This window comes from Gymnodraco acuticeps, unplaced genomic scaffold (assembly GCF_902827175.1).
Source record: "Gymnodraco acuticeps unplaced genomic scaffold, fGymAcu1.1, whole genome shotgun sequence".
NCBI classification, from domain to species: domain Eukaryota; kingdom Metazoa; phylum Chordata; class Actinopteri; order Perciformes; family Bathydraconidae; genus Gymnodraco; species Gymnodraco acuticeps.
The window spans coordinates 1,574,711-1,601,458 of record NW_022990398.1 but is presented as its reverse complement, the minus strand read 5'-3'; the positions used below and the strand labels follow the sequence as shown (position 1 = coordinate 1,601,458).

At 41.0% G+C, this 26,748-nt stretch overlaps 2 protein-coding genes across 5 annotated transcripts in view; one reads left to right on the top strand and one right to left on the bottom strand.

Annotated features, from left to right (window-relative positions):
- Window positions 1-17,420, top strand: part of LOC117551736 (galactosylgalactosylxylosylprotein 3-beta-glucuronosyltransferase 1) — an 87,122-nt gene extending 69,702 nt beyond the window's left edge. The window contains exons 4-9 of one of the 3 annotated variants that reach the window (XM_034224725.1): window positions 2,055-2,197; window positions 4,211-4,243; window positions 4,349-4,860; window positions 10,591-10,887; window positions 13,276-13,377; window positions 14,231-17,420. In XM_034224725.1, the coding sequence (XP_034080616.1) occupies window positions 2,086-2,197; window positions 4,211-4,243; window positions 4,349-4,860; window positions 10,591-10,887; window positions 13,276-13,362 (1,041 nt within the window). In that variant the 5' untranslated portion in view covers window positions 2,055-2,085 and the 3' untranslated portion in view covers window positions 13,363-13,377; window positions 14,231-17,420. Of the gene's footprint in view, window positions 1-2,054; window positions 2,198-4,171; window positions 4,244-4,348; window positions 4,861-10,590; window positions 10,888-13,275; window positions 13,378-14,230 lie in introns of all 3 variants that reach the window. The other 2 variants (XM_034224724.1, XM_034224726.1) reach the window with 2 other exon arrangements.
- Window positions 17,421-18,242: 822 nt separating this feature from the next.
- LOC117551677 (beta-galactosidase-1-like protein 2) overlaps window positions 18,243-26,748 on the bottom strand; it is a 28,149-nt gene continuing 19,643 nt past the window's right edge. The window contains exons 17-19 of one of the 2 annotated variants that reach the window (XR_004569842.1): window positions 26,403-26,520; window positions 21,241-21,415; window positions 18,243-20,186 (exon numbers count right to left, since the gene is read on the bottom strand). Coding sequence is in view for 1 of the 2 variants with exons in the window: in XM_034224630.1 (XP_034080521.1) it covers window positions 20,100-20,186; window positions 21,241-21,357; window positions 26,403-26,520 (322 nt within the window). In the remaining variant the exon portion in view is untranslated. The remainder of the gene's footprint in view (window positions 20,187-21,240; window positions 21,416-26,402; window positions 26,521-26,748) is intronic. The other variant, XM_034224630.1, reaches the window with a different exon arrangement.

Below are 26,748 nucleotides of genomic sequence, written 5' to 3'. Positions count from 1 at the left end.
ATATATATATAAATGAAGGTTTTTTATGTACAATTATTGTATTTCAGGTTTTGTTGAAAGGGTTTAAAGGGCAATCTTTGACTTTGACATGATCCCACCTCCCAATATGTATTTTCTGTGTTAGTCTGTGAAAAATACTTTCTCTGTAAAGTACCTCTCCAGTAAATGGAAAAAAGTCAGCTTTTCAACTCTGTAGAAACTATGTCTGTGCACGTATAGGATGTGTGGTAATAACACTTAGGCTGTTCTCACCTCAAGGCTTGGGCACTAATGATGTAGTTATTTACAGAGCTCAATACAAGTAATTGGCATGTACAATTATAATAAACCTCAATACACTGTCACCTTCCCTAGCAGTGGGAACAGGATCACTGTGGGAAATGTGATGACTTGCTTCCCCATGTGTGAAGCTGTAATGAATATGCCAAACACCTGTGCTCACCTTATGTCTGTTTTTCTCCTTGTTTAATTGAGCAGATCAGTTAATAACTGCATTTTTCCAGTTATGGTTCGGCGTAATGCAATAAGCCTATTAAGGAGGAGGAGAGAGCGTCCCTGAGAGAGACGGGAGGTTTGTCATCCTGAAATTCAATGTAAATGAGCCTTGTGGCATTGAGGTAGCACAGGGAGTGACTGGACTTAATAATAAGACATTCTGAAATATAATGTTGCAATCTGAAATGATGTTATATTCTCTGTTGAGACAGAGTCAGAGGTATTCATTCCTGTATATCAAAGACTGGGTGAAATTACTGTATGGTGTATGTTTATGTATTTCAATCTGTTTTATTGTACAAAGTTATTTAAGTTTCACATTGACAAGCTGTGATGAACCCCTTAATGCACCAATAGTCTTAATCGAATAATTTAATATAAATTATTCTGAAAGGGGCTATTAAACATAACAAGTACTTTTACTTTACAAGTTTATTTTGATGACAATAATTTTGTGCTTTTACATAATATTATTTTATATTGCTACTTTAGCTTAAATAAATGACTGAAGATCAGAGTACTTGTTCCACCTCTGCTAATAAGTAAGTCCTTTTAGAAAACACAATGCATTGGACGTTTTTTACATACAATTCTTACTACTTCAAGTACATAGCAAATACATTTGAAAGATACATTTTCTAGATTTCCATTTCCAAGTTGTTTCCAGTTAATGTCTTTCATATTGTAATTAGATTTTTCAAAGGGATACAAAGTGGAACCAAACACCCTGGACTCAAAGGGCACATTTCCCAGACAGAGGAGCTGCAGTCTGGTGACATCGTTTCCTGCCATTTGGCCGGTGAAAAGTTTCAGCACTGGGCGTGAAGTCCCTGCTCCTCACTGATGGCACCGATGAGTTCATTGTGTTGGCAGAGGGCACAAGCTCCTGTACCATAGAAACCTCCATGTGTTGACTCACTGTGAGACTTTAATAGTGACGGTTTTATTTTATGAACTTAAATTGTTTACCTTTTACAATTGACTGCATAGGTTGACATATTGCTCTACCAGCTCCATCCTATTATTAGCCCTTAACAATGTATCAATGGCCCTTTTGGTCTTTGTAAGGATGGGAGTCCTTTAGTGCCTGTCCCTTTCTAAGCATTACATTTAGCTACTTGTTTGCTTGACTCATGAAATGGGTGTAGGTTATTTTAAATGCCTTTTTACGTCAAGTATTTCATGGATTCTTCTCAAGACATTTGACCCCCTTCCCCTATCTCATAACTCTGGTAATCTTACTGCTTTCTGTTCTATGGTCTCTTTGTATTTTCTCTAAATTAAGTTAATTGCCTCTTGGTTCACTGATGTAGGCCTATGTATGTTTGTCGTATGCTTGTATTGAAGCGTTATTTAAGTTAAATGTATTATTATTATTAAATCCCATGTGTAAAAAATGCAAAATGATGATAGATCGGTCTTTGTTTTCTAGTATTCTAAATAGTGGTTGTGTGCAAATATGAACACAGTCATTTCATGTATTTTTTCAAAGTGATTTGACCTTTAACCCTATGTGTAACAAGATGCATATTGATGATTATTCCATCTTGTTTCTCCAGGTAATGCCGAGCCAAATAACCAATCCTGGAGATGCCGAAGAGAAGAGATATTCTTGCCATCGTGTTGATCGTGTTACCCTGGACTCTGCTCATCACTGTTTGGCACCAAAGCGCTATAGCTCCACTCCTCGCCATCCGCAAGGGTACGCACTGCACTCCACTGGCAATATCAAACCTGGAGTGGGTCCTTGAACCTAACACTTCTCTCCAGGTTTAGAAAACAGGCAGTTCATTTAGAAGCACTCACCAACATGACCATGTGCTTCATCGTAGCTCAATGACACTCGTCCAGTCATTGTAAAACTCATCACTGTGGATTGTTTGGTACATGATAAAGACAGAGAAGTTACCATCAGGTTCCCTCTCTCACACATCTAGGAGTTATTTTTATATTGTGTGTTCAATCAGTTGAATATGATGAATTGTTCAGCTGTTTCTAATCTGTTTCTATGCCGACAATGACTTTCCCAGTACAGTTGTTATGAAACAATGTCCTTTCACAGCATACGCAGCCTATCCGCTCACATGCCTCTGCCCATCAATCCACGTTTTCCTCTTGGCGTGACGCTCAGCCACGCAGAGCATGCCGTGTACAGCAGCATGTCGTCATTAATTCATCCATTTAGGTTCAGACTGTTCCCCTTTTTATACTCGTTCAAATTCAGTGGGAATTCATTTCTGTGTTTGTTTAATCAGAAATGTTAAATAATAAACGTCTCCTCAATTAGCTTCACAGGGGTATCTTGCATCCACATGTAATGTCACGTCTGCACATCAGCGTGAGTCATCAAGACACACACTCATGAGCCCCCTGATTATCCCCCAGAGACCACAAACCAACAGTTTAAAATGTCAAGTAGGCTGCAGAGTAAACAGACCCATAGAGCCGCAGCAAATCAATAAAGAGCAAATACATGGGTTAACAAACAAAACAAGTTTACAGAAATGACCCAAGGTTGTCTGGAGTCAATAGACGTAACAGATTATATTAATTAATTAGTTTATCGACACACTTATTTAAATAGTGTCTGATTAGTCAACAACCATTGAAAAGAATGCCAAAATTATTAAATCTTTTTGCCTAAAAAAACATAAAAAATATCACAAACCGTGTCGACAATTAAATACAGTGAGACACAATGAAGTATATTAAAAGTAAATTCCCAGTGCTACCTGACCCAGCTCTGCCAACAGGCTCCTTTGTGTGCGCTCTTAAAGAGAAGCTAAAATGGTTTTTTGGCAGCGTGCTGGCTGGCAGCCTTTGCTGAACATCTGGCCATCAGCAGATTGTGTTAATCTATGTACTGCAGAAAAATCCTCCTTATGTTGGAGGTGCGAGTGGAGCCGGAGAGGAGAAGTGACAAAGATGGCCATTAGCTGTGGCACAATGAACCGAAATTAACAACCTTAATGATTTTATAATCATATTCTATCCATCACGACCAAACTACTGGGGCCTTTACCCCTAGACTCAATATATGTCAGCGGACTCATTCAGCACTGTTCACAGTCAAGTCTTGCGTATAGTGTTCATATTTTACTTTTCATTTTGACATAAAAATGTATATTTAGCATATTTCAGAAGAAAAACAGCAGAAATCAGAATGTTAGCAGTAACATCACTATAGTGCTGCAGCTGCTGGTATATTTGATTATTAATTATATGAAATTACTTTCAAATGCCCAACATGATTACAAAATGAGTGCACCAATCACAGGTTATATGCTGAAAATTAGCCGTTCTCTACTTTTATCATTTCTACTTGGTGTCACCTATTGTTAAACCCCAGCCGAAAAAAAAATTCCACAGTTAATTACAGCAAATGTAGTCATGTTAAGGGATCTCTCAGGAAAATAATTTGTGTAGTAAATTTAAACGAGAACACCAGGACTAATTTCAGCTAAATGACTGTTTATTGCAGGAAAGTAACACCAAACACAAATAGGGGGAATGTCTACTGGATCCACATACCAACAAATGTTCCTTCTTTTGAAACGAATGCCCAAAGGCAACCCTGAGGGAATAGCAAGGCCATCTCTCCTCTCCCTTTCCCTTGCTGTCTCTCTGTCCATCAGCTGTGTTATCCTCTCACGGTGCCTGCTTTCACTTTTTGCAGCCTGTCACCACCTAGTAAAAGAGATCTTTATCATTCCAGAGAGGCTTGCAGTCCGCCATCACCGGCTCTCAGGTACACTTTACCCCCATTGGGTTTAAGTCACCTGAGGCAAATATACAAAGGGCAGCCCAAGGTCACACTAATGCCTTACATGTCTTCTTATCCCCAATTCTGCAGATGACGGAGTGGAGGGTAAGAGGGAGGCTGGTGGCCAGGCACAAGACTCCAAGGAATACTGTGCCTCAGATAAGGACATTGTGGAGGTGGTGAGGACAGAGTATGTGTACACGCGGCCTCCTCCCTGGTCAGATGTGCTGCCCACCATACACATCATCACCCCCACATACAGTCGGCCGGTGCAGAAGGCGGAGCTCACGCGGCTGGCCAACACCTTCCTCCACGTTCCCAACCTGCACTGGATCCTGGTGGAGGACTCCCAAAGGAGAACGCCTCTTGTCACGCGGCTCCTCCGAGAAACAGGGCTTAACTACACCCACCTCAATGTGGAGACGCCCAGGAACTATAAGCTGCGGGGTGACACCCGGGACCCCAGGATCCCCAGGGGCACCATGCAGAGGAACCTGGCCCTGCGCTGGCTGAGGGAGACCTTCAACGCTAACAGCAGCCAAGCTGGAATCGTCTACTTTGCAGACGACGACAACACATACAGCCTGGAGCTGTTTGAGGAGGTAAGAGCTGCATTCATGTTTGTTTAATGCATTGTTGTTTTTACAAATTCTTAATGAATTGGCCAAAAGAAAAATAGTAAGACAAGGCACAAAGAGTGTTGTTTGATATTTACAAAATGCTACATCAACATAACTGGATTAAGTCCTTATATATCTTATTGTATCTACAAATACACATGCAAGTCCTGCCTAGATTCTTGCACAACCCAATCACCTCTATCCTTAAAGAAGTAGTACACAGAAAAACTAAATATATTTGATATAGAAGACCAACTCAAAGGCTCTCTATGGTTCCATAAAAGGTTTATCAGTGCAACCAGACTCTGACGGAGGCCAAACGAAAGAAAAAAATATCTATAATTAATCCGTGAGGAAAAAATATCGGCAGTATTATCCAAGTGTCACCTTGTGTTGATAGCTCATGATCCATGATCCTCCCTTGTAGTCATCTGTTGTGAAGGTGTGTCCCTGCTCACTAACTTGTGCTTTTAATTGAGAACCGCCTTCTAGGGAACTACTACTTTAATCAAATTATAAAGTATTCAAACTTCTATCATAAAACTAGTCATCTAAAGCAGGGGTCGGCAACCTTTTTGATATGAAGTGCCATTAAAAAAGAAAATTGTGATCAGTGTGCCGACGCTCGTGAACTGTCAACAGGAGGGTGGGGGGAGCCTCGCTGCGGGGAAGCAGTGCATGTACCTCTTTCACCTTTCAGCGCAACTTAGGCTAAATGATGCCGTTTAAACAAATTTATAAAATGCATATTTTTATAATAATAATAAGGATGACGGACCGTTCTGTGATTCTCCAGCACACACAGATGGCCAGTACGCTGTGTAGCATATTATTTTGATGAGAGATGAGCAGATCGCAACTTGGCTTTCAACTAAAGACACAGCCACGCAAAATCTGCGGCATTTGTACAGCTCCTTATGGGTACTGCAATTAGTGAAGTGCCGGCGCGGCAGCAGTGCTTTCCTCCGTGGTGAAACGATCCGCACTGCACCACGGAGGAAAGCGGCAGAAAGTCGCCTGGAGTTAAAGAGAGCGGGGCTGCGTTGCGTGCATGGCTTCCTTCTGCAGGTAACGGGGAGACGCACTCTGGCGGCGGTCTCGTTCAGGATCCGAAAATACCATTTTAATATTTTGCACACTTATTCCTATAGTGTGCCACTGGTTACGGTGCCGCGTGCCACCATTGGTTGCCGACCCCTGATCCAGTGTTTCTCAAACTTTTTCATACCAAGGACCACTTAACCAATAAAAACACACTCGCGGACCACCTAACTCCACAAATATCCAAAAACACATCGTTTTTTACAAATCGCCTGAAAATTGTACAAACAAGTGGCAACATGTGTGATGAAGGTGCTTATCTGGGCTATATCATGCAATTGAAAGTGAAACTTAAGCTCGTTCCATTGCGGAGATATTCCCGCGAGAGTGCGAAAAACTTAAATAGCCTAAATGTATTTATTTCAAATGTGAAATTTTACCAATATACTCACGGACCACTAGGGGGCGCTCACGCACCAATAGTGGTCCGCGGACCACACTTTGAGAAGCTTATTAAGCTTATACCCACAAATTGACATTCAGCCGAAACGTACACTTCCTGTTTACGTGCCAAGCCAAACATGTCTTTCAAGCTAAAAGAAAATAAACAAATACGTTTATTCAGGGTAATTTAAATCTGGGAGATGAAACCACTCAACAGAGGATAAATCTCAGAGGAGTGACTGGAATTGATCCAGAGAGCCATAAATCAGTGAACCCTCAGCAATATATCACGGTCATTTTCTGCAAAGATGTAGTCAAATAAAACTAACTGCACATTTAAAAGGGCTCTAAGAAAGGCTGAGGCAGATTAAATAAAATATAGTGGTATTTTTTTAAGTGTAGTGCAAGAAAAAAAGGTTTAAAAGATAGATAAAGCCATTGATATCCACTATTTATTTTTAGTTGTATCTGAAAAAAACATGCTCAGCTAGTAACTTGCATGCTTTCTTCCCTATAACTTCAATTTAAACTATTGCACATCCCAGCCATTTACTGTAGCATCTGTAAGCTGTTATGTAAGGAGAGGTGGAACTATAAATCCACTCAGTAACTTGAAGCATTTTTCTTTTAGCTCTTAACAAGCAGTCAGGGTTCTGCAGCTGATGGAGAGATGTTTTGGCATGTAATCAGTACATCTCAGGCCATCCATCTCAGCATCAGCTGAATTACCTGAGCAGACACGGTCTAGGTCCTCTGAGTATTAGCCCCGGGTCTTGTTAGTGGTGCAGACAGGGTCCGTAGTAAATGCAGCGTTGGGTATTGACGGGGCCTGTCATTACCTTTCTCTGGGAATCAGCTGAAGTGCTCGGTCTCCCTCAGAGGCCCTCCATCACCTCCAACGGGCCAATTTATGGGCCAGAGTAAGAGCCCTGAGGGGGGAAGACAGAGAGAGGATAAGAGGTAGAGACAGAGAAAGGATAGACAGCCAGATAGACAGAAAGTAGAGAGTTGTCTGCAACTACAGAATAGTTTGCTGACAGCAGAGTAAATATTTATATGTCTCAACAGTTTGAAATCAAAGAGGCGTTTAAGTCTCAAGTGTAGAAACAAGGTTGAAAGATTGATGTGCTTCATGTGTGAGGAATAGACTGATCACTTTATTCTGCATCTAGAGTGAGCATCTTGAATTGGAATACAATTCCTAATTGATACAAAATAATAAAAACATATTTGAGCTACTTAAATTCTGACAAGCTGTCGGCATTAAAACCAATGAAAATATCTACAAAACAACATTAAAATGTTTCCCATGATGCAGTAGATCTAAAGACAATGTGAATTATTGAGGCGTCTGGGAGGCTGTGGCTCAGTGGATAGTATGCTGGACTTTGAATCAGGGGATAGAAAGTTCGAGTCCCACTGCAGTCAGCATGTGGTTGTGTCCCTGGGCAAGACACTTCACCCCAAATTGCTCCTGTGGGGATTGTCCACAGTACTGAATGTATGTAAGTCGCTTTGGATAAAAGCGTCTAACTTTGTTACATGTCAACAAATGACATGTAAAGTAATGTCTTTAAGTGTTTATGTTCCTTTCCCAAACCACAAAAGGTTGGACTGGTTGGAATATGCTATTTTTAACCAACCCGTAATGTCAACAAATTGATTTCAAGAGAATGGATCACACACATAAAAACATTAACTGCAGTAGGGCTGGGTTATAAGGCAAGGCAAGGCAAGGCAAGGCAAGGCAAGGCAAGGCAAGGCAAGGCAAGGCAAGGCAAGGCAAGGCAAGGCAAGGCAAGGCAAGGCAAGGCAAGGCAAGGCAAGGCAAGGCAAGGCAAGGCAAGGCAAGGCAAGGCAAGGCAAGGCAAGGCAAGGCAAGGCAAGGCAAGGCAAGGCAAGGCAAGGCAAGGCAAGGCAAGGCAAGGCAAGGCAAGGCAAGGCAAGGCAAGGCAAGGCAAGGCAAGGCAAGGCAAGGCAAGGCAAGGCAAGGCAAGGCAAGTTTATTTATATAGCACCTTTCAACACAAGGCAATTCAAAGTGCTTTACAAAAAACGAAAGACATTAAGAAAATGGCATTTAAAATCAGTCATTAAAAAGAAAAGATAATAAAATAAACATTAAAAGAAAAAATACATGGATAAAAGTTACAGTTCAGTTTAAGATGTAAATAGTTCAATTAAAAGCAGCGGCAAAAAGAAAAGTCTTTAGTCTGGATTTAAAAGTATAAAAAGATCTGTTTTTCAAAACCGACCATCGGTGATATATACAGCTCTGGAAGAAATGAAGGCACCACTACAGCATTATCAGTTGCTATGGTTTTACCAGGTATTTGTTTCAATACAATGTTTTTTTAATTTTATTCTATAAACTACTGGCAACATTTCTCTGTTTTGGAATTCAACATACGCTGGACTGGAATGGCTGCTATATATGTAGAGATTGATTTAAGACAAATGTTTGAGAAAATATATTTGAGAAACTATCATAAGTACTGAAAAGGACATTTTGTGATCTTCATTTTATCTATTTAATAATCTACAAAATCTGTTCAAATAGAACAGAAATTAGAGAGACAAATAATTCTAAATATTGTGAGCTGTAAAAAACAATATTTTACAAAGACAAAAAATGTGACATGCAATCAGAATCCTAAATAACCTTAGCACTCTTCTTTTGTTTCGACTACAACTTAAATTCAAGGACTTCTTGATTTGCAGTAATAAACACAAACTCTGATTAGTTTCTTCCTCTCTGCGCCCTTAAGGTCTGATCACGCACCTGACTGCTTTCTTTTCTTTCTGAGAATTTGGCATTTCCTTTCTTGGTACTTCTTCTCTGAATCACGGCCAGTTTGCCGACTTCTGGAGGAAGCAGGAAATAGAGCTTAAATGCTCACACAAGCCTTCAAATACAAAATGCATCAGCGGGGAACAAGAGACTCTGTACAAACACATCAAATTCATCATCATATACTTTAGCTTGGGTGTCAGTATAAAACAGATTTGTGTTGTTTTACTCTGGTTGATGTTCTCACCAGACACAGCAGGCGGAGCCATCTTCTTCACATTTATAGTATATCAGAAGTTGACGAGCCTCTTGACATTGCCTGCAGAGAGCCTGATGTAGCCTCCTTTTGATTTAAGTTGAGCGTACTGTATATGAGGGAAGCATGGTGTGGATCGGTTTGTGAATGGATTCAATATGAGCCTGGCTGCCGACGTTAAGGAAGGCACCTAGTGGAACAGCAGTATTTGCGAACAATGCCCAGGTGTCAATATAAGAAACAGCAAGGGAATTCCTCACATTTTGGGAATATAAGACACAAAAATAATGAGGAGAGATGGTGACAGTCCTATAAACATTTCATCCTGTGTATTAAATTCAAGCATTACAATCCCATGGACATATAAGCACTCTTTTCCACCGTTAACACAGAGAGCTCATTAAGGCCAAACATCCTGCCAAATTGTATCTGGGTGCTTGGCACAGTTTTTTTTCCACCACTAAAGCTCAAATCCACAGATTCCCATAAGCCCCCAGCCATCTCCGTGCTGTTCACACTCTGCAGCTCTCTGATCCCCTGAACTGACCACATAAAGACCTTTTCTATATCCATGCAATCATTCTAATGTTTCTTATACTGTACATGCACATGCATCTTTAACATGTACCTTCCCGTAGAAAGGCACCAGCATCATTATTTCTGCTGAGTTGATTGAATAGCTGTTTCCCCTTCCTTTCTGGTACAAATGTACCTTCTTTATGACTGAAGCAGTTCTTGCTAGAATGGCTAACTGAGAAGCAGACAAAGAAAAGGGCAGTAAGATCGTTCGATGCTGGACGATTAAAGGATACAAAATAAAAAAAGACGATGGCAGTGCTCTACCTTAAATAATCTCACCAGCCAACCAGCGACTTGAGCCACTTGCTCTAATGGCTTGGCTCCTTCAAACCCGCTTGGCACAATAGTTCCTTTTAAGACGGTTGTGTCCAATTATCTCATTGTTGGGCAGCTGTTGAACAATGTGTGGGATCTGCCTTCATCTTAACAGTGTGACAGCTGCGCATGGTACAAAAGCTTGGTCAATATTCACCGTCACCAAAAAAAAACCTGTGCACCGCTGTAATGCTGGCAGCTGATGCTCCTGTCATGTACACTTTGTTAGATGATTAATTCCTTCTCTTCCTTCCTCCATTTTTGTTGTTGTCTTTGCTGTCCCTAGATGAGATCCACTCGGAAAGTCTCAGTGTGGCCTGTGGCCTTTGTGGGCGGCTTGCGGTACGAGTCCCCCAAGGTCAATGCAGCTGGAAAGGTCTATGGCTGGAAGACGGTGTTCGACCCCCATCGGCCATTTGCCATCGACATGGCCGGCTTTGCCATCAACATGAGGCTCATCCTCTTCAAGCCGCAGGCGTATTTTAAGCTTCGCGGGGTGAAGGGTGGCTACCAGGAGAGTAGTTTGCTCCGAGAGCTTGTCACACTTAACGACCTGGAACCTAAAGCAGCAAATTGCACTAAGGTAATCCCCTTTTTTCAATGTTTAGCACCTTGACTTAAGCACGAAGCGGTAAATGTATGTTTCTAAATTGTTTGTAAGGATGATAAGACTGGTTTAAATGTAATAAAGCTGCTGTAGACGGTGGCGGTAAAGTATTCAGAGCCTCTACCAATACATCAATGCTGCATTCAAATTCCGACTAAAATACACATTTACAAAGGTCGAACAATTGTGAATTATTGGAGAATTTGACATCAAAGTGTTATTTGGAAACATAACAAGCAGCGGCAACAACACACTGCTTTTTGTAAGAGGTCACAAACCAATCATGTTGGTTCAATCTTTAATAGACATACCATATCTGTGTTGAATGTAAAATCTTAATACACTTCTGTGATACAGCTGAAACATGGGAATACTTACTTCCCACCACTGGCTGTATCACACTAATGATCCAACTTTTAAAACCTCTTGCTACATCTGTATGCTGAACCATCTTGGTCAAATATTTTTCCCAGTAATTCATATTCAGAGTGAACAAAGTGTAAATAAACCACAATCTATTTTCAGAGGCTTCCCTTTGAATGTCACCCTTAGCAACAGAGAGAATGATTAGGTTCTCAGAAGTTGTGTGAGAGCAAACTCTGTGCTACCAACACCATGGCAAGCACACTGCCTTGATGATGTAGGGCAGTCATACGAATCATCAAAACCACTACTTACAACAATTATATACAATATGGCTTCATTACAGGGCATTAAACCTTGTCTTATTACTTATTTTCAAAAACACTTGTTCACCTTCCTGCCATGCTGACTTCCAGTCTTTATGTTTTGCAAAGAGGAGTTTACAGACTGCTGATTATTTAACACATTAATCAGCGTATTTAACAACACGTATTTAACACAGATATTAAATATTCTTATTCAACTCGCTGCATAAGGGAAATAAACTATGGCAACAAGTCAACAACTTGGCATGTTGCCACCTGTCAAGTTATTTCTTTAAAAGACAACCAGATGACATTGAACTTGCTTCCTAATTGGTGTATCTGTAGTCGCTTTTTATTGATCAGTAATCAGGAAGACAAAATATGTCATATGTTATATATATATGGGAATAAATCAATACATTTTTTGACAGAAAATCTATGACAATTCCATGCACCCTTGAACACACACACACACACACACACACACACACACACACACACACACACACACACACAGAAAGGCTTGAAGGTAGCAGCAGCAACACTTTCCTCCAGCCCCACTCCACCATTCCTGCATCCAGCCTTTGGTCTGGGTCGCATCACTAAGCCTCTCTCTGGGCAAAGAGTAGTCAACCAGAGGGCTTTTGCTAGCCAGGATTCACACCACAATCACACACACACACACACACACACACACACACACACACACACACACACACACACACACACACACACACACACACACACACACACACACACACACACACACACACACACACAGAGACAAAGAGAGAAAGGGGGGAAAGGAAGAGAGAGAGGGATACTTTCAGCCAGCTTTTTCTCCTGCTCTCCCGCAGCCATTCAGAGGGGGAAATGAAAAGAGGGGATTCAGGGAACGGCTGAGAGAGCGGAATTGGAGTTGGGAGGAAAGGGGAGGTAGGGACGTCACACTGATTACAGATGAGTGCAGGGACAGACAGACTGGAGAGAGGGAGGAAGAGAGGAAGAAATAAATGGAAAGTCGTGCACGGGCATCTCTCTTTCCTATAATCTTCCACTTCAAATGCAAGTCTGACTATTAACCTCCCCCTACACCTGAGCAAAGTGGGAGTGGGCTCTTGGCACATTTCAAACACGCCCTATGCATAATTCATAGCGGCCGCCATGGAGAGATGGAAGGGAGGAGGGATCCAACACAGAGAGCCGGGAAAATGAGCTTGACAGTTTTTTTCCCTCCCCTGTTCCACTTGCCATGCTTTTCCTGGGTGTTTGTCCGGTCTCGGGGCCAGATGGACTCGGTCTCCAGCACAATCGCATGCCCAGAAGAACTGTAGCACAACTGCAAAGGCAAAAGCTCATACACACTGTGTCGAAACGTCTTCACTTGGCTGTCATATGAAGGTAGCCATTATCCTATGGGCAGTAGAGGACTTTACACACACTAACCCAAGAGGGTTGTGTCGTAACACACGGCGTGTAGTTCCTCTTCACTCCCTCCTAATGCAAGGTTCACGCTCAAGTAGCTTTTTACACAAAGACAGACCCTGTGGTGGTGTATGTTCTGCTAGAGCTATAACCGGGGTTTGAAAAACACGAGGCAGAGTGGCTGCTGAAAGGAAGAGCGGCCTGAATGGGTGCATTAAGGAAACAGCATGTCACTAATGTTGCCGTTGTTTATGTTTGGTTTTCTCGACAGATACTCGTATGGCACACAAGAACGGAGAAACCTGTCCTTGTAAACGAGGGGAAAAAGGGATTCACAGACCCCAATGTGGAAATATGACTCCCTCAGATGCAGGTAAATAATAATGCTTAATACACTACATTTTGAACTTTCTATAAAGTGAGACAGAAATGAGTCCTAAAACCCGGAAATGATTTAGCATTTAACCATTTCTGGTTCCCTCGTCTCCAAGTCAACCGTTTCTTGAATGGTTAGATGCCACAAAATAAGGTCTGTGGTTAATACAAGCTTTGTATAAGATTTTCAAGTTTTATTCTACAACATAAAATGCATCAGTAATACCCCACTGGTGGATGCCGAAGCTTCTATGTGTTTTTCCAAACAGCAGTTCCTAACAAGTGACTAAATGAGACGGTTAATGTTAATGCACGTGAAGCGATGACGCAGAGTCATGTGACCGCCATGTTGTTTGTTAGCCTAACGTTAGCTTTTTACTTCTGGAGATTGCATGTATTCTTCAGAAATCCTAAAAGTGGTTTTAATACGGGGAGACTATGCTGCTGAACAAAACCTGTAAGTATCAGACACATGTATTTGCCACAGATATTATTATTACAATATTTTAAAATCAAATAGAAATATGTGATTGCTTTTTGTTGAGGGAGTCCTTCTGAACTTCTGGGTCTTTCACTGCACCACTCTATTGCAGACCTGAACCACCTTTAGGAACCATTTTCTTAAGAAGGTGAAATGGGAATGTGAAAACAATTTTTTACCTGGTCTCACTCAGTAATATTTAAAAAAGAGCAGGTGTTTTTCATTCTTACTATTGTACATTTGCTTTCTGTAGGGGCCCAATTACAGCAGATGTTGTCCATTAATGACTGTCTCCTAAATAAACAGATTCAATTAACTTAATTAAGGCTTAGCGCTCTTTCTCAGCTTATCTTAATCCTTTCTATTGCAGGAGGTCGGCCTTGGACCGGCAGAGGAAGAAAACGTCTGAGTCTCTTGATAAGTGCAACCAGCGCTCATGTCTTAATCATCAGAAAAAAGGACATTCTGGCCTTGAAGAGGAGTTTAATCCTCTTGACTGGATCTGACATTTTTGAAACATGGACTAAAACAGTACAGAGGTACAATACTAAAGCACAGATTATTAAGTGGCTGCAGTTATTTTCCAGGTCTACTGAAGTGCAGAGAAGACGACATAAAGGACGTCACACGGCGTTGATAGACGTGACCTGCACCTTCATGGTACAGCGGCCCGCTGAAGACAAGCTAACAAAAGAGACAGCACAACACGACAAGCATACGGCCAGCGGAGTCATCCAAACAAGCAGGTTAAACCTAAACATAAACTAAGGAAAAAATATACACATTGTCTGGATCTGCACATGGTTCAAAAGTGATATTCCACACCATCCGCCTGGATTAAAACACGACTCCAAGGACAAATAAGTGACGTGTGGACTTTCCTTTGAGCAAACAAAGCAAGTGAAGGAATGTTCTTTTGATAACTATGAAATGTTTGCATTAATTTAATCAATACTACTGAGTCGTACAGTACCTGCATTTACTCTTGGGTTATCATTGTTCATTTCATGGTGTCATATATCTCATGCATTGAAGCCACCCCCATACACTTGAAGAGAGACTGCTGTTTTAAATGTATCCCCTTGTTGTGCTTGGGAGCTGAACCGTACATGTAAACATCAAAATCCTAACACTTCTTGGCACTTAAAAAATACACAGATGATGTTCTTTTGTGGCGACATGTGTACATAGTAAGTTAACATGATTACAATCAGAGAATTGATGGCGATTTTTGACAAAAGTATTGTAATTACTGTATTTATATGTAAAAAGAAAAAAGGTCAAAAAAAGTCTCTTCTCTTTCCCCCTCTGAATTCCTCAAGACGACACTCAACAAGGCACAGGTTCACTCTAGGTTCAACACATGGAAAGAGTAATAGCACATCACCAATTTCATTTGGTATAAGAAACTCCAGTTTGTGACACATTCATTATTTCAAATCAGCTACACCGGAGACTCACGAATGCTGACCTAATTGCCATGTTAGCTTTCATATAAAGTGTAGTTTTTTACATTGCGTGGGGGGGAAAGTGTGTCACTTCAGAGAGCTAATATGTCCCTGTGTCTATGCACGGCACGCTCATATGTCCACGAGCCACTGGTTAACAAAGGTCCCTGTGTGCAAGTGTATCAAAGAGAAGGATGAAAAAGCATCAAAGCCAGCAAATTTGGTTATTAGTAGGCTTGTCAGTCCCTCTTTTAAAAAAAAAAACGGCTGTGTGGAGACAGAATTCCCAAACATATACATGTAGGCATCTGCTAAATAAAGCAGCTAATTTTTTAACATAAATTATAATGCATGTCCCAAAATGTGTTGTTTTAAAAAGAAAACTTTGGCATCCACTTGTAAAATGACAGATAATCTAAATTGACAGCAGGCTAAAGAAAAGCACAACACAAATAATTCTTATTTTTGCTAATGATTTGGTAGCAATGTTGACATGCCATCTTCAGTATTGTGGATCGATGTGTAATGGATTATTTAAATTACAGTATCCATCTGTTGTGCATTAACTGGATCATATGGGAGCTCCTCTAGCGCTAAACGGCAGCAGCGATGACGCTGTACAGCTGAGCACTGTAACAAAGTTATTCTACACCTCGTATAATAGAATCTCTCTTCTACTTGATAAATCATCTGTCCAGTGCAATACACAGTGGTTCTTATCTTACATTGCCCGGCAGAAGTAGCTGGAGATAATTCAAACACTGAGCCTCTGTATGGTTGCCAGATAATCTCTGTGCACTCTCCCCTTCAGCATACACAACCCAAAATACACAGAATGGAAACTTACAAAGACGTTACGGCCTCTCGGGCTCATCAGCCGGGGAAACCATACTATTACATTTCACTTGGAGTAAGATAAGATACACACATTCAGACAATGGCTGTATTGTATCTCTCATCAGACTGGCTGTTTTCATACACTGCATGATATTAAACTGCACAGGGGTCAGCCATGCGGATCACAGACTATCTCTGAGTTTTTCTCTTCAACGTGCCTCCTATTATTTATTAAAAACTCAAATGTTATATATTTATTTATGTATTTATTTCAAATGTGGAATCAGTGTTTGCCCTAAAATCTGCATTTTCCAACTGCTCTCGTGAAAAAGCATGCGCACTTAAGGTATAGTGTACACGTGGATTATCATACAGATCATAAAGGGTTACCACCAACACCATCTTCTTTAGAGCATTGCTGCTGATATAAGTTCTACTTGAGAGGTCATTATCAGCTTTTTACTCTGAATGAATGAATTTGTCTGAAATGTATCTAGCGATGAAACCGTTTTAGAGTCCAAAATATAAAAAAACATCACCATGTTGAGGATTTCATTTGAGCTCTTCAGGTATAAAATGAAATTCAATATGTTGTTTTTCATTTACCGTTTGAAGTAAACTAATAGCATTGCTGCATATCCAAGTTCTACTTGAGAGGTTGATTTGGCTTGAAATGGAAATGAATGAATCGATCTAAAAAAATTATCGGTGCTGAAGTGTAAAATGCTTAATTTGAGTGCTAAAGGTTTCAAATGAAATTCACTATGTTGTCAGTCTTTTACTTAACAACATTCTCTGCTCTCATCTTCCAAAATGCCGACAAACGTCATATGGCGTTCAGTTAGAACAAATATTTTGTCCTCTGTGGTGTTTTCTGAAGCGATTCAAAAGGGCTTGAACTCAAAAGTGATGTTATAACTTTAACCGACATCTGATATGATTTTCTTTCAACAGGTGACTTATCAAGCAATATCGTAAAACTCACAAAGAATTAGTCTACTAGAACCAACCTACCTATACATGGACTTTAGCGGTGCAGGTTATTCAATATTTAATGTCAGTTGATGAGAATTACCCTCCAAGGGGCTTCTTTAAGGCACAATACACTTTACACACAAGTCCTCTCTTTTCCTCATCTCCACTGTCATCCCCCTGACTCATGTGATTCACATTTTATGCATGTGACTCTTAAGGTTGTTTATTTGCCACAGCAATTCTGTCTCAGAGAAAGGTGTTAGATGAATCAAGAGAAATAAATAACTGAGAAGAACCCCACCTGTGCGAGTGTTGTGTCTTAACACTGAATGTTTTTACACTGTGTGTTGTATGTGCGTTTTAAACATCTAAACCACATTCATCTTTTCTTGAATGTTTCCTTAAAGTGGACCTATCATGCTATTTCTAGGCAATAGCATAGGTCTCAGATATATACAAATATATAAAAAACATGTCTATGAAGTGTTTTGCTCAAAATACCAAACAGATCACCCATTCTAGCCATGCCTCATATTCCTCTATTTCACTTCCTGTTTCAAAAGTGCTGGTTTGGGGTATAAAGCTTTAAAAAAAAGAAAATTGATAAAAGAAAAAGGAGGGGGCTCATGCGGGAGATGCTACCGGCAGATTCTGCGGTGATGAAACGCCATATCATGGATTATCAAGGGTTATTTCGGAAACAGTATGGAGCTCAAAGGCTTTCTCTCTTGCCGGTTATACCACAAGGTGAGTTCCTTTTTATTTCCTGCTTCTTCACACACATGCTCTCCAGTACAGGTTAGCTCTGAGTGTTAGCGATGCTAATGTAAACACTGACCATATTACGACCAAAACAGTCGGGCATTGTTTCTGATAGCAACGTTTCTGATAGGGCCGTGGTAAAGCCAGCCTACATTTCCGATATTACGTCATATCGGACACAAATCTGGATCAGTTCCGTTTTTAGAGATTTGGGTACGGAGGAAAATAGAGAGGGTTTTATTTTCTGACGCTGCGTGAGTTCCCTGACGCACCGGAGACACATATTTATGTATAAAATACATCAAAAAGTGCATTTTGCATGATAGGTCCCCTTTAAGTTTGTGTAAAATCCTTCCGTCCTAAATTAGGCTGCACAATTAACACACAGTAATTATTTTAGCTAAGATTGTAATATTTAAATCAACAACAAAAAAATGATGTTCTAAAGCATGCACTAATCCATTGTCAATGTCCGCATTAATTGTTTAATACATTTGCATACATAGAGAAATATACATGTATCATTTAAAAGTATTTTTTACATTATTAGAGAAAAACGAATTATGCTCACCTTACCTTATTTGTGTAAAGTTTAGCAATGTAATATCAGTGGATGGGAAATATGGCATTAAGTTGTTGGGGAAATGTTTAAGTAAAAGCCTACACATGTTGGTTAGCATATTTACTTTAAAATCTCAAGAACAAACTGTCTCAGCGCCCTTAAAAGTTAACAAGAGTTGGCACAAATGCAACTCATGCACCTCACATTTTTCTAGGCGATAAAAGACTGAAATGTTGAAGCACAGTGTCACTGTGGCATCAATCTTTAAAGGGAAGAATTGTGATGGTAGGTCTGTTGGCAAAGCACGCACATAGAGATGACTTTTGAAAAAACACTTCAAACACATGCTTGTGATCTTGACTTCTCTGCAGGAGCATATCATAAGAGAGGACAGAAGCAACTCGTTTTATATCAAACAGGTGGTCGGTGTGCAGTTCAAATGAAAGAGTTCAAAAGCATCCTTGGCTTCTGATACAGAGGTCGAACTGCATTTATTCACCATTATTACACAGCCTGGAATTTATCAATTAAGTGTGTTGGAGGAGGAGATTTTCACTTCATTATTATCAACGACAGTCTCTTGGTCTCCAAAAATAAAGTATTTGAATGAACGTTAATGACATTGGAGAAATAATAATACCGTGATAGAAATAATTATACATCCCTTGGCATAAATACAGTCATTAAATGAAAACTGTTGGGTGTTTCTCAACAAATCAGGTTATTTTTTTACAATATCAACAGATTAAAAAGCGCAAGGCTTCATTGACAATAAGTTTTGGCAAGTATTATAAGTGATTAACTTACAAAACAAACAATGAATATGCTCTTCTCAAAGCCATAAGTATCTTTTGACAGAAACCATAATTTTACCTGATCATCACACACACATTTTAAACTTGACTGAAACAAAATAAAATTCAAGTTGTTGCAATTACCACCACGTCCGGTTCTGTCTAAATAAGCCCTTCATTCTCCAAGTGAAATGTAATAAGAAACTGCCATTATGCTCTCTACAAAGCCACCAGACTCCAATTACAGAAACAGTCCTTTTACCTTGCTGATCGTTATATAGCATACTTCCTTCGAACACGACAAAAACAAAGTAGAACTAATCAAAACCACCCTTGATTTTTTTTTACTTCCACTATTACCAACTCCTCTGTTATATTTAAATTAACTTCTTAACTCACCAAGTGTGCAGGTCTAATATGAGTTAAGATTAAGCAACTGGAATACCCATTTCTCGCATTAAATAAAAACCGGTGATTTATCCTCTTTTACCCAAAAACAGGGGACAGGAAATGCATTGTGTGTAGGCTTGTGGGTCTTTTAGGAGCGTGGAGGATATGCACATGTATCTTTTTAGAATCATGTGAAGAAAATACTCAGTCCATGGTTCAATATGAAGGATCCTCTAATTTGGAAAAAGCACTCCCCAAGTCTGGATCACTGCATTGTTGAATTCTTCCGATGGGAAACCAAAAGTCATCCTCGCTGCTCCGTGTCACTTTTCAGATCTGCTGGTCGTGACACGCCATCAGAGCCTGAGCAGACGAAGCTCGCTGTAATCGCCTGAGCCGTTGCCTCGGTTTCCCAGCTACACTCCCAGCATCCTCCTCTCCTCATCCGCACTGCCCTCTCACCTTCTGTCCTCACTGGACATCAACTGACATGCCATAGTCCGGGCTGCTGGAGAACTGAATCCTGCCATCTGTTTCCTGCTCTTCAAACACAGTGACCTTTAAGGAAGAAAGAAATATACAGGCTGAGTGAAGGTCATGAACAGACAGGGAGAGTGGGTGGATGAACACCAATCTCATTATATGCACGGAAAAGAAAAGTTGTGAAAGACAAGAAGGAGAAACACAATAGAATAGAGTTCAACAACATCAAAGCTATGGGTGATGAATATCTATAGCTTGATACTGTAATGGCGGATGCTTGAGTCGAGGTCAACCAAGATCTGTATGATACTTACAAAACATGTTCATCTGATAGGTTTGTGCATTTTTTGAGAATACCAAAACCTGTGTATATTCGCATTAATTGTGCACCATTTCAAATAGGTAGGACAGTCCCTTGTGCCACCTGTAGGTAATACATGCCTTACAATTTGGGGGAATTTGCTTATTTTTAAAAACAAAAGTACATACAGAACGAAACATTTATTTTGTATTGACCAGTCGTTTAACAAGCCACTTATTTGAAACATGCTTCATCATTTGAGTCTGTTATCAGACCGCATATGCAAAACCATTGCTAGATCAAGTTGCTCCATGTGATTTTATGATGTTTTCATTCATAACTGTAATTTTAATATTGTAATATTGGTCAAACTAAACAAGTGATCGGCATTTGCACTTCTTTTTTTAACAGTTTGTAGACAAAACAAGTGACATATTTATTGTGAAATGTTTGTTTATTATTTAACGTCTCCTTGAGGAATATGGCAACAGTCTTTCATGGTGATCCAAACATGTTATGTGCCGCTTTTGGCCAAAATTGAATGAGTTACACATCTCAGGTCAGGAGATTAAATGTGACTCTAGCAAAATAGACAACCCAAAATGACTGCTTTACTGTCCACTATACATCACTATAATCAATTTATTTCACATATCCTGTTAAATAACAAACATACTGAAGGCATTCTCTGTGATCCTCAGTGTTCCTGTTCAATGCTGTAAGTCGCTAACAATGTTGAGATCAGGTCATTAATGCTAAAACGTCCTAAAGTGATTTTGATAATAGTGTTTCCTGAACGATAAGCACATAAGACAAAAGGTACAGTACCTGGTTGTTCCCCCTGTGGAGCCAGGGCCCCGGGACATAGAGAGTCTGCTGAGGACCGACGGACCAGTAGCGTCCCAGATTCCTGCCGTTAATAAACACTACACCTTTGCCCCAGCCCTGTGAACACAACCAGTGACCGTCACCATGACAACAGGCAGGTTCGGCCAATGAAATGCTGATGGGGGGGAGGGGGGGAAGAAACATGTAGAGGAGAACCAGAAACCAATGTCACACCTTACTTTCTAGATCATTTGCTCAATATATCCTGAGTTCTTGTTCATTGTATTTATTTGCTTCGCTTCTCCAGCCTTTTCACTTTAATTTACAGCAGTGGAAAAACTGTGGGAAAGTTTCCATCTAAAAATAACCAAAGGGATACGCAGTTTAACAGAGGGATAAAGAGGCACTCATTCAATCAATAACTGCATTATGTAGAGCTGCAAGAAAATTAGACCATTAAAAATAACCTAATTTTCCCTAAAGAGCCTTTTAAGATCTTTCTTCACTAATGAAATGATATCATTGTGTCATATGCAATGAATTATAAGTGATCAATGTCATGATAAAGCTTCTGATTGCATTACTCTCTAGGGACAAACAATTAGTATGTCTAATTATAAAGATGCCTGTAAATTAAAATTACCAAACCACTAGCTGACCGTGTTAAGGATAAGATATATTATACGACGACATTCACACTACTTCTGAATATTTGGTGTCAACATTTCTATCAGTACTACAAAGGACAGATTCCCATATATAAGGGATGTAAATAGACTTTTCAAAGAACTTAATAGCAGAAAATCGGCTGGCCCTGACAATGTCTCCCCCTCCATCCTGAAGCTCTGATCAGCTGTCTCCGGTGTTTACAGACATCTTCAACACCTCACTGGAGACATGCCACGTTCCAGCATGCTTCAAAACCTCCACCATCATCCCGGTTCTCAAGAAAACAAGGATCACAGGATTAAATGACTACAGACCCGTCGCCCTGACCTCTGTGGTTATGAAGTCCTTTGAGCGCCTTGTCCTGTCCCACCTAAAATCCATCACAGACCCCCTCCTAGACCCCCTGCAGTTCGCCTACAGAGCCAACAGGTCTGTGGACGACGCTGTCAACATGGCCCTTCACTTCCTCCTCCAGCACCTGGACACAGCAGGAACCTATGCCAGGATCCTGTTTGTGGACTTCAGCTCTGCCTTCAACACCATCATCCCGGCTCTACTGCAGGACAAGCTCTCCCAGCTGCACGTGCCGACTCCACCTGCAGGTGGATCACAGACTTCCTGTCTGACAGGAAGCAGCTCTGGAAACACGTCTCTGACCCCTGGACCATCAGCACCGGTTCCCCTTAAAGAGCCTGTGACAGCCTCCCAACAACTGTTGTGCAATGAAATATTGGGCTACTAGTAATCTCGAACCGTCAGTTTAAAAAAGAAGGTGCGATACCGTTCCGATAAATATCAATAATTTCGAACATCGCGGGGAATTTCCTTCGACTCATTTTGAAGTTTTGGGAGAAGCCGGAAGTGACGTCCATGCGGGAACGCTTCACTGTGCGGCGAGTAGGGTTGGGAACCGAAACTCGGTTCCAGATGAGAACCGATAAGAAAATGCCGGGTACCGGGTACCCATACAAAATACACAATTTCGGTTCTGCTTAACGGTTCCTAAACGCGGTAGACCCTGTATTCCAGCGGGTCCGTCTGCACCGCGGTGCTGCGGTGACCCGGTACCGCCCTTCATTTTTTTAAACGGCATCATATAAATTGCGCTGACAGGCGACAGAGGTCCACAGTTGCCCTGCAGCGATGCTCCCCCGCCCTCCCGTAGACATTTCACGAGCTCAGTCACTTCATAACACCAAAGATAGGTCGCGGTAAACACTCTGAAGTGAGGCTCCACTACACTAAAAAAGAAAAAGAAAAGGCAAAGTGTAATGCCTGTTAATAGCTTGCCACAGGCATAGCTCAGTTACAATAAAGCACAGCTATTGTGCAATACATTTGTATTGCATGTATATTTTTTAGTAACAATTTCAGTTAAAGCTTTTAAGAATAAATATATTTTTGTTATCTAAACGTTTGACCTCTTTATTTTACAATTTTGGAATCGAAACGGGGAATCGATAAGAACCGGAATCGATAAGCAGAACCGGAATCGAAATCGGAATCGATAAATTTCAAACGATACCCATCCCTAGCGGCGAGTGAGCCAAACACGGACAAAGTGTGTTGTCATGCGTAGAAATTGTGAATTACTGAGTTTAGGCACGTTAATAACGTTTTAATGAAGTTGACTACAGTATATTCATATTTGTCAGTGCTTTCATGTCAATTCGGCGAACATAAACATAAATGATCGTGGTGAAGATGATGATTACATTAGGATTAAAAATCGGTATGAGAGCTGCTGAATTTCCTCCCGTCGGATGTGATATAAAAACAAATCGATTATTTTTGTAGTTGTAAACTCAAGTGGATGAAACTACATTTATTAGTGCTTTCATGTCAATTCGGCGAACATATGATACATTAAATGATCGTGAGGATGATGATTCAAAAATCGTTTGTTTGAGCCGGTCTGCATTTCCTGATGAGAAAACAAACCGATGCTTTTTGTAGTTGTAGTACACCAACATGGATTAAACGTGTGTTTTTTCACCACAATGTTGGGGAAATTAATGGATAAAATGCACGGATTATTATTATTATTATTCCCACTCCGATCGGGACACTAGGTCCACCGTTTCCCCGCAGCGAGGCTCCCCCCGTTGACAGTTTACGTGGGCTGGGTGCAGTGGCGGACTGGCCATCGGGACGAATCCCGATATGCCGGTACCGAAGTGGGCCGGTCGGATAAGTCACTAGCACATCCCCCACTCCCCCCGTTGACAATTTACTAGCGGTACCGAAGTGGGCCGGTCGAGAGTCCCGGGATGATTTTTAGTCCCAGTCCACCACTGGCTACATGACCGTATGATCGCCCATATTGACGCACCTAATTCCTAAACTTCATAAACTTATCCTACAGCCTCATATGAGCTCTCAGACACGTTCAAAATTAAACTGTCTGAGCTGTCTGAGCTTGCTGCTGTGTGCACCATCGTGCGTTTGCATGCAGATGCTGTGATCCTGAACGGTGCAGCTGGAGCGCTGTGCCCGCAATGACGTCACACATAATTTGGCGGGACTTGAAGAATCCCGAGAAGATCCAGAATATGGTCAACATTGAAGGGCAAATTAATGGTTATCAAAGTACAAATATCCAAAATCAGTTCAGTAACGGTTTTCAAGGGGACAATATTTACTCAAATTGATGGGTTTGGATGATGGGGGAAACTCGTGTCACAGGCTCTTTAAGGCTGCGTTCTTTCCCCTCTGCTCTTCTCCCTGTACACCAACAGCTGCACCTCCAGTCACCAGTCTGCCAAGCTCCTGAAGTTCGCACTACGACACCACCCTCATCGCACTCATCTCTGGTGGGGACGAGTCTGCCTACAGGTGGGAGATGGACCTTCTTGTGACCTGGTGTGGGGAAAACCACCTGGAGCTCAACGCTCTCAAGGCAGTGGAGATGGTTGTGGACTTCAGGAAGAACGCAGCCCCACCCGCCCCCATCACTCTGTGTGACTCCCCAGTAACTGCTGTGGAGTCTTTCCGCTTCCTGGGCACCATCATCGCCCAGGACCTCAAACGGGAGCAGAACATCTGCTCCCTCGTCAAAAAAGCCCAGCAGGGGATGTTCTTCCTGAGGCAGCTGAAGAAATTGAACATGCCAAAGACAATGATGGTGAACTTCTACACCTCCATCATCGAGTCCATCCTCACCTCCTCCATCACCATCTGGTACGCCACAGCCACAGCCACGGATGAGAGCAGGCTGTAGCGTGTCATCCGCTCTGCAGAGAAGGTGATGGGCTGCAATCTGCCATCCCTCCACGACCTGCACGCCTCCAGGACCCTGAGGCGGGCAGGGAAGATAGTGGCTGACCCCTCCCACCCTGGACACAAACTGTTCACCCCCCTCCCCTCTGGCAGGAGGCTGCGCTCCATCAGGACCAAAACCTGTCGCCACCAGAACAGTTTCTTCCCCTCCGCTACCGGCCTCTTAAACAAGGCCCGGCCCCCCCACTGACGCTTTACCTCTGCCACAACGTAGACTCTATATGCATTACATTAATGCACACAATGTTCATACTGCTTAATGCACATATTTCTTCTTTCATATTTCATATTCTATAATTAATTCATAGCATTCTATTTCCATGTAAATTACTGCTTTATTTTATTGCTATTTAACTATATTGTATCACGGTGTCCTTAAAGGTGGGGTAAGTTTGAGAAACCGGCTCGAGATACACTTTTTGTTATATTCCATGGAATGCTCTTAACATCCCGATAGCAATGAATATATTAAATGGTTTGACAAAAAATCCATAAAAAAATGTCATCTGTGGAAGCCGTAGTACTGTAAAAAGTATGGCCTACCTGCCTGTCAGCCTTCCATCTGTGCACAAACTTATCTCGTGCCCTCATTGGTCATGTGCGCGTTTGTGTGTGTATTTTCAAATTCTAGCGCACTTGAGCTGGTTTCTCCAAAATGACCTACCCCACCTTTAAAGATGTTTTGTTTTATATTAGATTTCTAGTCTTATATGTTATGTCTGCACCATGACATCAAGTCAAATTCCTCGTATGTGTGAACCTACCCGGCAATAAACCTGCTTCTGATTCTGATATGTATTATATGTATCTTGTGAAACTTACGGGACAAAAACAGTCTAAATATCAGCGCAGCACTACTACAATTATTTAGCAAAATCTCAAGCAGTACAAACAAACCTAAATAAATGTGTACTATACTATAAGGCATTTTTAATATGTGAAATGTCAAGTATAAACAGATTGATTTATGTTCAATATACCGGAAGTAAAACTGACATTCATATCTTAATGTTCATTGTGAATTAGAGGTTGGGTATGATAACCCAAACTTCGGTCTATACATTGTAATTATATCCATACAGCCCAATGCTATTTCGTTTTAGGTTATATATATTTTGTGTTCAGCTTTTAAAGATATCCTGAGTAATCCTAATGTCAGTTTCTGTAGTTTTATCGTTGCTGATTTGAATATATGGTTGTCACATTGTACTCACAGGGAGTTTGATGAAGGTGTCTTTAGGAGAACTGTTCACGTAGAGTTTTGCCTGGAAAAACCCCGGGAAGGAGGGCCGCTGCTGACGCAAAGAAATCCAATGGCCAGTACCCTCAAGTCTGTAAAAGCAGAATACATTCATCACGTCATTCGTATTTATACACCTATGGTAAATGTCAAGTAAAACTTTGTAAATGGATGTCAGGGGAAATATTCAGAATCACAATCTGGGAGCTATAGGTTATATTTTGCCTCTGAGTAAATCCAAAAGGTCTCCATGATGGATGAAGAAATCCTTGCTCATTTAGGTTTTTCTTCAGTGTTCACTCATACAGGGCTTCAGGCAT